This window comes from Prosopis cineraria, unplaced genomic scaffold (assembly GCF_029017545.1).
Source record: "Prosopis cineraria cultivar Desert tree isolate PC_DT_omini unplaced genomic scaffold, ASM2901754v1 PC3, whole genome shotgun sequence".
Lineage (NCBI taxonomy): Eukaryota > Viridiplantae > Streptophyta > Magnoliopsida > Fabales > Fabaceae > Prosopis > Prosopis cineraria.
This window is the reverse complement of record NW_026555334.1, coordinates 3,371,612-3,383,232: the sequence shown is the minus strand read 5'-3', so window position 1 is coordinate 3,383,232 and position 11,621 is coordinate 3,371,612. Positions and strand designations below refer to the sequence as shown.

At 34.5% G+C, this 11,621-nt stretch overlaps 1 protein-coding gene across 1 annotated transcript; it reads right to left on the bottom strand.

Moving 5' to 3' along the window:
- Positions 1–236: 236 nt before the first annotated feature.
- LOC129306445 (auxin response factor 1-like) lies at positions 237–9,508 on the bottom strand. The gene is given in 16 exon segments (XM_054947059.1): positions 237–1,020; positions 1,256–1,446; positions 1,871–2,364; positions 2,441–2,511; positions 2,513–2,607; positions 3,036–3,111; positions 3,194–3,313; positions 3,787–3,951; positions 4,055–4,145; positions 4,952–5,036; positions 5,129–5,281; positions 6,417–6,473; positions 6,600–6,695; positions 6,991–7,106; positions 8,316–8,417; positions 9,176–9,508. Coding segments are annotated over 15 exon segments (2,028 nt in total). The 5' UTR covers positions 8,362–8,417; positions 9,176–9,508; the 3' UTR covers positions 237–848.
- Between the last annotated feature and the right edge of the window lie 2,113 nt (positions 9,509–11,621).

Genomic DNA, 11,621 nt, shown 5'->3' with positions numbered 1-11,621 from the left:
CCAATCTCATAAACCAAGAATAATATCAAGCTACTAAAAATAAAAATAGCTTGAAACATGAAATTAAAAAAGAGAGTTGGACCAGATGCTAAATTTTGTCAAGACAAGGGTTATTCGGAAATCAAAAAAACTCATTATGAGACAACAGTCCCACGATTCCTGCAAGAATGTTTCAATTATTTGATAGAAAGTAAAAATTAGGAGACAACAGTTAATACGCCAACAAGGCACATGAATGCAAAGAGCATCGAGAAATCATAAGCACATGAGCCCAACAGAAGGCCAGCTATGACATGATATTTATAATGTCAATCCGCAGACAAGATTGTGCACATCTGCTATTCATGGAAAAATGGCTTCATATACATATATTAAAAGCAGTATTCATTTATAAAAAAAAAAAAAAAACTATATACACAATGAAAAAGCAACATTACATCAAGGGAATTGCAACGAAGGGGAGAAAAAAAAAGGGGGGGCAAAAAAAAGACCATACCCAGCAAGATAAATGAGCAAAGACAACACATTTCCCCATGCTTGTGGCTGATTCAAAACTGAACAAGCCATGTCCACAAGCAGGGAAAAAAAAAAAAAAAAACGACGACGCCCACAATAAAGGAAATCCTATCTTCAAGAACCAGATCAAACAGCATTACACTAAAAAGCCAGCCCTCCAGGTCAGTGTTTCCATGCTGCTAGTCACAAGGTTATGCAATGCCACCATAGATGAACAATAGACACGGAGCCGACGGTCAACCGCTAGGAGAATCCTTTCTCGAATCTTTCAACATTCTAATTTCTACTTTATTGTATAAACCAGCTAGGGCATGCCAGAAGGCCCAAAAGTATCAGCAGCTATGCCCCACCGTGGATGACTGGTCCTCACTATTGACTGCAGCTTCAGAATCCACCTTGCTTGGCTTAACTTCTTCATTGATTGGAAGCCCTACTTTCGGTGAGAGCTTCTTCACCTCCTCTGGTGTGTAGATGAATATTTTCCTCACCACAGTGCAGAACTCACTACAGCAAAATAGAAAGAATTAAATATTCATTGACATACACATACTAACAAAGTATCTGATATTTATGATTAAAAATATGAAGCCCGCAATTTTCAAGAAATTGCACAGCTTATTGATCACACGATGATCAGATAATATTTATTTATGTCCATCAGAATTGCAAAAAGGAAAATGCAACCAAGAAAAAAAAAAAAGAAAGAATCAAGGCAACTGCTAGCATCAAATGAACTTACTGCCATGGATCATCTCCAACCATCATCATATCATCTTCATTATCAGTATAGACAACCTGCCATTTCTTCACGGATTTATCCAACTCGCCCTTGATGTCAAACATTTCCTCCAATTTTTTAAGCAGATCCTCATATCCATCAAACCGTGACAAATCCACAGCCCTACCAACAGCCATTCCTTGCATGTGAACCTGGACATAGAAATAAATATCCACATTATGCCATGTAGAAACAAATATTAGTGGACAGAAAATGCCAAATTGCTTTATCAAACCAAGAGTGGCAAGATGAAAAGTACAATTTTATTTGTTAATAGCATCCAAAAAAAAAAAACAGAAGCCTTTTGACCCCATATATATAATAATAACACTTGAAACACTGCAAAAGAATTTCTGTTTTTTAAATGCAAGACAACCAACATCAAATAATAGAGAAAATTGTGGATAATAATTTTGGATTCTATCAGCACATTAGGAAATTGTACAAGACCATAATCAGGATTCTGGAACATAGAAAAATACCAAAGACATTGTATATCAGTGAGAAAAATAGAAACTAAAACATGCTACAATATATTGATCACAAAATGATATATATTTATGATAGCATACTTACCTTAGTGCAGCTCCTTATTTGCCTGCTTTGTGATTCTTGAGGAGCCTGAAGACTTGATTTGTCAGCATCACAACTCACTGATGGGATATAAGATCCATTGACATTTGATGGCTCAGAAAGCTGGTCAGGCTCAGCATCCACACATGGAACTGACTTATCATCCCCCACCCTCTCTGACATAGTGACTCTCGGCATACTTTCTTCAACATTGGAATTCTCAAGTAGCTGAATCCCAAAGAGCCTACAGCCATTTCCAGTCCCTTGTTTCTTTTCACCAGATTCTTTAAAAGCTAAAGGTGAAAAATGCTCTGTAGAGTTCTCGATCCTGTCAGACCAATATATGGAATTGGCGGAAACAGTCCCCCTAGATTTGTTCCCATCAAAACCAAGAAAGTTAGTTGCAGAAGAATTGAACTTAGATGATTGATAGAGATCCTGTCCATGTTGTGAGTCACGAAAGAAGGAAGGGGATTCATTTGATGGTTTCCACGCCCCTGAAGTCCAAAAAAAAAAATATGTAGAACACGGATAACACTTTTGGCATAAAGAAATAGTCCAAGACCAGCGTACCATGCAAAGAAGAATCGGGTACTGTTGGAGGAATAACAGGAAGCCGGGGCCTCTTATTTCTTTGCATTGGTTGGAACATTCGCAGGAGCGGTGGCCAAAAGTGGCTCTAATTCCCAAGGTGAGACTCTATCAGGGCGTATAATTGATGATGGTTCATCCCATTGCACCTGAAATACATTATACGTGGATCACAAAACAACAATTTAGCCTCTGAAGACTCCAGCACAATAAAATGAACCAAAAGCCACTCTGTAATACATCATGCTTATCTTCAAATTCACTTAAAAGAGTTAAGTGTGAATGTTTGAGATCCTAGTTGGTATATGCGGGAAAAAAAAAAAAAAAAAACTAGCACTGAATAGTTGGTACATGCAAAAAAAAAACAAAAGAAAAAAAGAAAAGAACAACAAAAAATAAAACAAAAAAAATCTTAGAAATCTCGTTATAAATGATACCAATCATTTTCATAACAAAAATCACTATTATAGTTACAAGAATTTGATTGGAAAAATTTCTATTTATTTAAAAAATATGCCAATAATTTACAAACACTACTGAATCCGACAAACTATAAGTTGAAGAAGTCATTATTAACCTTCAATGATCGCCACTCAGAATCAGGCCAAACAGTCAAGTTATTGTCTCCAACACCCACAATTGTGCCACTAAACCTGTATGAAGGGGTCAAAGAATACATTACATCAGATGTAATAACATCCCATATTTAACCATAAAACCAACCAGATCATGCACCTTCTTTCAGGAACATCATCACCCTCAAATCTCATCTTGAATCTCATCCCAACAGAAAGCTTATGACTTCGAGCTTCAAGATACTTGTTGACACTCACAATAAATTCTGATCGGCTTGTTCTGATACCAACATTGACAAATCAGTTTAAAGTCTACTCAGTTAAGAAGCAAGAGAAACACATCATCCCAAAACCAAAAAGAAAATAAAAATTAGCATAATCCAATACAAAACTATTCATAAATGTTGTAAAATATGCAGCAAAATACACATAAAAGGCCAATCAATTACAAACCCCCTCTCTGTTCCCTTTTATCTTGACTTTGAATCGGAATCTTGAATGAAAATATAACTCAACCCATCCAATGTGCCTTTCCTAGCACCTGAGGTTCAATTAAAAGAGCCATCTGACTAATTATAGAGCAACACACTTCACCACCACATAATTAGATCATAAAAGGCAGGCATGTCTGAAAACAAGAACACAAGCTGCAAGTACAGGGGAACCACTCACAATTTGACAACATAATGAACTAAAAATTAAAAAAATAATAATAATTAATAAATAATAAATGTGTGATGTTGAGTGCAATACCTGGGCTTGTAAAACACAGAAAACAGTGTTCCAGTGGCAATGGCATGAGATGCAGTTGCAAGAACGCCAATATGCATACTGTGACTGGATATGACAGAAGATGGCATATTGTTTTGCTGTCTCATGAGCCGCCTAACTCCAACTCGCAGCTCTCCATTCTCACCCCTGGAATAAAGCAAATAAGAAAAACAAATCACAATCACTACACCAAGCAACAAAAGCAAGAAATAAAGAACCAATGGAAAGTTATTACTACTTATTAACTTGCCTTAGGAATATAAAAGCATCCCCAGAGACCAATTTTTTGGAGCTTACAAACACACTCCATCCAGTAGTAAGCAAATGCCGCCTAGGTTGCCCTGAAAATTAGTGTTCAGTAAGGAGCTTAGGCACAGCACAAAAATAAAATGTCACAATCCCAAACTCAACTGGCCAAGGAAAGAACAAGTGGGTTATAAAAACCCACAAACAATAGAACATGAACAGGACTATTTAACACACCCCTTGCCCTTGCCCCAGAAAGTTATGATTAAATTCGTCACTTGCTACATCAGAAATTAATAGAGGATAATCGCAATTAAACAGTAAAATCAACATGTTATCCATTTGCAAACTAACGTGGCAAATGATATACACCTATATAAATAGAACCTGGTAACATTTCTTTTCTGCTAGAAGAATCAATTTCACAAGTTAACCAACCAAAGGTTAGTTTGAGATGTCATGAGACTAGTACGCTAAACATTTATAGATTGACTTGAAAAGTTGAACATGAGACTTAGGAATTAATCCCTCCGAAGCATAGTCTTGGAGTGATTCTTCCCTAGCAAGTTAAGCTCGGCATTACAAGAACAGGCCAGAAGACATGATTTAGATTTACTTTTCAAACAACAGTCTGACCTCCCACGAGAAGCCAGAAAAGTTGCTGCTTATCTAGCACTCAGAAGATTTTTTTTTTTCTTTTCCGCTTTGCAGTGTTAGGCTATTAGCAATTAAAAATTTAAGAATTAACCAAAAAAAAAAATCATGTATCTTCTTTTCTTAAGCACATTTGATGTAATATGTTAAATCTATTTTTCACACTGCCTGAAATTAAATATTAAAACCTACCAGGTTCTCAGGCTTCAAATGATTAAAAAATAGAGAAATATAGTAAGATGCTTGCCTCGAAATATATGTCGAAAATGCCATTCATTCCCATGTAAATCAGTTGCAACTAATTCTTGCCATGGTGGCTGCTGGGACATATCCTGAGCAAAACATGAGGATTATAAAAGTGAAGGTTAAAGTAAAATAATTGCCAAGCATCTAATACATGGAATGTTGAAAACAAGCAGCTAACCAGTGGTGGCAGACAATCATCCGCATGTCTTCGAAGAACAGAAAAACCTCCATGAGTGCTAGTGTCAGATGCAGTAAGCGTTTTGCAGAAGGAATGAACTGTGCACCTAGGAAGCTCTGGAAGAGGATCATCAGGGCTTGTCACTTCACTTTGCTAAAGCCAACAAAGCAGAGAAGCATAAGAAAGGTATAGAAGAGAGAAAACTACAAGAAACTTAATGGATGGAAAGCAGTACAAAATGAAAATCACCTATGAACAAGTAGAACACGAAAAAGGTTTAACACTAAATAAACAGCCATGTGCCAAAAAATAGAACACCATAGCAATGCAAGGCTTTACTGTGATTTGGTGTATTTTCCTGCTAGGAATGCTCACGTCTTCAGGGATTCGACTTTGACTTTAGACATGGGCAAGAATGCGGATTGGTACTTCTTTATAATGCTCAGCTCATGGAAGTTATGAAAGAGCGTCTCTTGAAAATATAGAGATTCGAAGTGCTGCTTGTTTAATTTTCTATCTACATGTAAATATAAATCCACGGTGACCCAAAAAATAAATATAAACCCATAGCAACCTGGACTGTTCACAAAATGTGAACAGTCATTTCATTTTTGGGCTCCTCGCAGTCATAATGCACAAGACCAATACCTAAGTTCTTTTGTCATGCAAACTTTTTTATTATCTTTAACCATCTCTTTGGCGCATACTTATCCTTCTCATTGGTATCTTCCAGCCAATGATTAAAAAGACCAGATCAGACTGTTGACCAGTCTGGATTTCAGTTGAGTCAGCATGTAAAAACCATTTTAGGAGTTGGGCTGTTTTGGACCGGTAACCAGATCCAATTTTAGAAACCAGACTATTCAAAAAATTCTTTTTTTAGTCTTTTATCAAATTTATTTTAGAAAATGACCAATTTTAAATCTTTGATGTTATATTGTATCATGTGGTTTGTTAAGTCATGATAAACTTAAAATATTTGATTTTATCTTTAAGGTAAGTAGAAATTTCATATTTATTTTTTATATTTAGATTATTATATACATATATAATTTTTTTAGTTTAATTATTACATCTGGCTTGACCATTGGTCCAACCCAATTGAGCCGTACAAACTGTGAACCGCTGACCTTTCAAGTTCAATATCCGATCTGGTTCTAAAAACATTGCTTCCAGGTTAACTAGTATCTTCCCTTTTAATTTTATTCTTTAGCCTAAAAATGATGATGATGATGATGAATATGCAATGTGAAAAAATTGCTGAATAAAATAAAAAATAAAAACTCACATCAGCTTCAGGAAGCAAAGTTATTTGTGCATAGACTTCATCTGTTTCAGGCTCAGCCTACAAAACCAAGATTAAACTAATCATTTTAAATGATACTGATGATAAAACACAGCCAATTCCTAAGTAAATGATTGATAAGCTAAAAAACTTTGCAGTAAGAGTGCAAGAAAAATCATAACTCACCCGTAGATGAACATTTACGACCTTACACAGAATTTTAGAAGGCAGATTGAAAGAAGGCATTTGCTGGTCAGACCCCTGATGCATCGAGGCCTCAAGCTACAAAATAAAAAGCCACAATGTTATCGGATCACATCATGAAATTTCATCAACAAGAGCTGTAGGCTAAGGATTTAAAAAAAAATAATTGAATTCAATGTGCAAACAGCAAAACAGTTGGCTTCCATTAACAAGTCTAAAATTGCTATGCAGTTAAGCACCAGCTAAGCTTCAACTAGATTAAAAAAAAAAATCCTGAATACATATTTAGATATGTTCCTCGGATACCAATATATTTTGTACACAGCTCGTCAATGAAAATTCTAAGACTCATTGCAATCAAAAACCCAGATACCTGTTCCATGTGACCTTGGGGAAAATAGTAAACTCGCTCCCCTTCACGAGGCAGAGTGACAAGGGGGCCAGCACAGGCACGCCATAACTCCTTGTATAAATCATCATTGATTGCCCCTAAAAAGCAAGCATGCGGAGATAATTTCATCGAGGATAAGAAGAAAAAACACACTAAAGCAAGGATGAAGAAGAAAAAACTTATATTGCATCTAACTAGGCACCAAACTTTAAGTTCATATTTCACACAACTTCTAACACTTGGGATCCATAATTTTGACTACATAAAATTGATCACAACCAGAGAAGCAAGGCAATAGCAGTCTCACAAACCTGATAGCATTTAGGTCAGACCATTTGAAAAATTCAAAACAAATCATAAAATCACCAGCCAACAGAGATAATGCTCTATCATATGTATATGAATGACAGAAGAAGAGTGAGTACATGAGCACAAGAATAAAATGATTACTAGGAGGACTACACTTTAAACCTACCGGAAAAATGCACTATCATAGATAAAGGAGAAAGCTCGAGTGACTGGCTGACCTTGTAGAAGTGGACACAATGTTACACACCACTAGCAGGTGCATTAACTTAACAGCTACAACTCATACTTTGAGAGTGTTTGGATACCACTTTTACTACCCCAAAAGTCCTTTTGTTAAACTTACATCCACTAAACCCATGTTTGGGTAGAAATATCTATTTTTTGAAAGCCCATTTACAAGCTGTGGAGCCTCTATAAATAGTCAATATAGGAAACGCAAGTCAAAGTTGCTTTTACCGTTCACAAAGTCAGTTTAACATTTTAGTGGCAGTTAATTTCTAACAACCCTCATTTCCCATATTATCCAAAATACTAATAAAAATGTATTCAAACATAAATCTTGTTACAATAACTAACTTTTACCAAAATTTCAGTTTGACAAATACTTTAGGAAAATGTAACCAAACAAACACTTCATAGTTGTACTATGTAAGAAACCAAAAGGAGAAAAGAACAAGATAAAGTAGGTCCTATTCCTATGCCTGCCTCAAAATTTCCAAGAGCAAAAGCTCCTATACATCCAATACCATTCTCACAAATAACAAAGAAATGATAGGACATAAAATTAATCAAATTGATTAGGCCATCATAAGCAGCTGTATATCAAGACAAGTTTTTATTTCTTCCCTTCGTCATAGAATTTTTACCATTCAACAATTGTCACTTACATTTTGGAAATAGTAAGTAGCTTTAAGCTACCAAACATGTTTGCATGTTTTCCGCCAAATGAAAACCAACACAAGAAAATTGAGAAAACTAGTGACAGTATAAACTCAAACCTGCATAGTTTCCGCCAGAAGTCTGATTTGAAGCCATAAATGCCATGAGAAAAATCTTCACAAGAACTCAGAATTTAAGAGAACTCGGGGTTTAAAATGGTTCTGTTACACAAAAAATCATTCCATTAATTTTATCACCAACTATTAGAACACACTGGTTCTTAACAATCAACAAGACAAGAGAATTCTGAAGCAGCTAAATAAAGCCTTAATTTTGTCTATGTTTTATTGGCAATAGTGTAAGGGGTCAGGTAACTCACTAACTCAGCTTCTGCGCCTTAAATGAAGCAAGTGAGATTTACCTTTAGACTAATTATAACAATTATAAGTATTATAATGGAAATAATCGTCCGAATTTCAAAAACCTAAAGCAATCCCGGGGTCGGTGGTTAAAAAAAAAAAAAACGATCCCAGGTATAAATTGGGAAATGTTATCAAACGAGCATGAGGAAATTGATTCTGTCGACAAAAAAGAACTTAAAAAGGAAAAATATTTCATTAGGAAAATTATGAGGAAGAAATGAACATTTTCCATTTCCAGTTCCCACAACACCGGATCCAAGGGGGCAGAATAACGCCGATTGGACGCAAACCACATTCCAGAATACTACAAGAAACACAGTTTTACAGTGTTTCCCACAAAGCAAACACAGCCAAAAACTATAGTCTTAAAACCATTGAATCCATACCCAACACAACAAAACCCAAAATCAGATGCACGAACCCAGTGAGGGTAAGAATCAGAATCCAAAACCCAGAATCCCAAAATAAGAATGACCCAAAATTTCGCCCAACCGCTGCCCCAAGTAGAAAATTTCGAAAGCAAACAGAACACCCAGTATACCTCAAAGCTGAGTTACCTTCTCCGGACCCCCAAGTCGGAGTAGCAAAGCAAGTCGCTAGGGTTTCGGGGAGAAGAAGGTGGCACAAAAAAGTAAAGCAAATGAAGTAGATCGAAACTCGATGGAGGGGATGGTTGATAAGGTCGTGTTTGGTTGAAGCCGACACGACCCCCTATTCCCTGCCTGCCTCTTTTTCAGCTCTGTCTCTCCCCCTCCTCTCTCTCACCTCTCACGATCTCCTGAATTGTTTATTCGTATCAAGTTGTAATCTTCTACCTGTTTTTTTTTTTTTTCGGCTCCTCACATTTCGCGTGTCCCTTTGAGAGTGAGAGGGGTTGAATTGAAGCAGTGAACAGAAAGAGTCTCAGGGTGCGCACTGCGCACTCTTCTCTCTCTCTCTCTCTCTCTCTCTAGATTTGAAGCAAAGAGAACAGCGGTACAAGGCGTGCCCTGAAAACCCAACAGGTTTCCCCGCTGCCCCATTTTGACCGTCACGCGCATAAAGCTAATTAATTATTTAATAATTATGAATTATTATCATTCATCATTGATAATTATTAAAGTATTCATTATTAATTATCACCATTTAATTTTGTACTTATATATTTAATAAAATGTATAATTAATAATCTAACTTTTATTTTTATTTTCAAATGACATAAATGTAAAATATTTTTTAATTGTACACCCTTCAATGCAAAATATAAAATATTTCATACCTATTAATATTAGTTCAAAGTGTAATACACTTTGTAAAAAATCAATAACATTAATTTTTTATTTTTCACAAATATCTCTATTAATGTAAAGAGAGATTGTATGAGAAAGAAATAAAAAAAATAAGGTAGATTAATCTTAATTAAGGGGTAATCTAATCTAAATAGTAATTATTCTTGACCCATTTAACCAAACACAGCAATTTTGAATTGGAGGGAGTATATAATAGAAAATAAAGTCACACGCATATGACACATCACACAAAACCTACATCAAATTTTGTCCTTTTTATTTTTTTTAATCGCATGGGGTTTTAACATTGCTTACATAATTCCATTAAGGAATAAGGGCCATGCTACTTGAACTACAAGTTCCGGACTCTCCACAAGAGAATTCATATTTGAAAGTACTTGTTTTGCAAATAAATAATAATTTCAAAATATTCAGTGGTAGTCAAGTTAAGGTGTATAGTTTTAAAAAATTGATTGAACATCCATCCACTATTATCGTGAAAAAGTCGATATTATTTGACTAAGATACTCTTAATTAATGAAGAAAGAAAGTAATTTTGAGGTAGTTTAGCTTGTGAGCATTGCTTGACCAAAAAAAAAAAATCATGAGCACTCTTATTACCAAAAGATGAAATTGTAACAAGTGATAATTATTTTGGAAAAGGAAAAACAAAACTTCAAAGCAACAGCATTCTGAAAGAAATATTGTAGCATCTAATTAAAAAATGAGAGATGTCTAGGTGCATTACAAAAATCAATGGTGATGATTTAGTACAAAAGGAAAATAGACATTAAGAAAAATGGATTTTTTTATATCTCTATACCAAATTGACTGTAGAAAATAAAAATTAGTTAAACTTGGCAATTATGTATCCCTCACAAATCATAACGAAAGCAAGTGTCACACCAAATGGAAAAAGATTGGAATTATACAAGTAAAGTGGCTATAAAATAAGAATTAAAACTCAGAGGACTTATAGAAAAATTTTATACTAATGTCATAATAATAAATTTATGCCAATGATCTTATAACCAAGTGGCATGTAAGTTTTTTTGTAAGTAGAAAGTCATAAGTTCAATTTTGCTTATAATCTCAAGATAATAGTTATAAATAATAAATACAGTTATTGTGTCGTATAGAAGTATAGGTACATAGAGATTAGATTAATCACACAGTTTGACCATGATCTTACCGTCAATCCCTGAATCATTATTTGTTTTTCATATGATTCAATTGTTGGTTTGTACCTTTTGTCTTTGCAACACGGTATAGTGTACTTGGGAATTTAAGTTGAGATTGGTCGTCCTTGTTGATCTACAAAATTGTTGTCAAGCTTAGCCCAATCTTGAATGAACTATTAAAAAATTTAAAACAATAGATAATTATATCCACTAAAAAATTATAATTATCGCCATCTAAATTAGATTCCTTGAAAACAATATCTAGATAAAAAGTAGCATTTTTAAGTCAAGACAAAAGAATAACTCATTTTTTTACATAACATTTGGTTAAAAATAAATTTAAAATTTAAAATAAAAGTATTGCATTAATTTTTAAAATTTTTCATAATAATAATTAAAATTTGAATTTTCTATCTAATAAATTTTAGGTAAGCTAGGTAAGGGGGAATCAATTTATTACATATAATGTATCAAAAAGCACAATTTCATAAAATTAATTAATGTTCATAAAAATTTAAAACAATATAGATACCTCTAGTTGAGTGAGGTCGGGT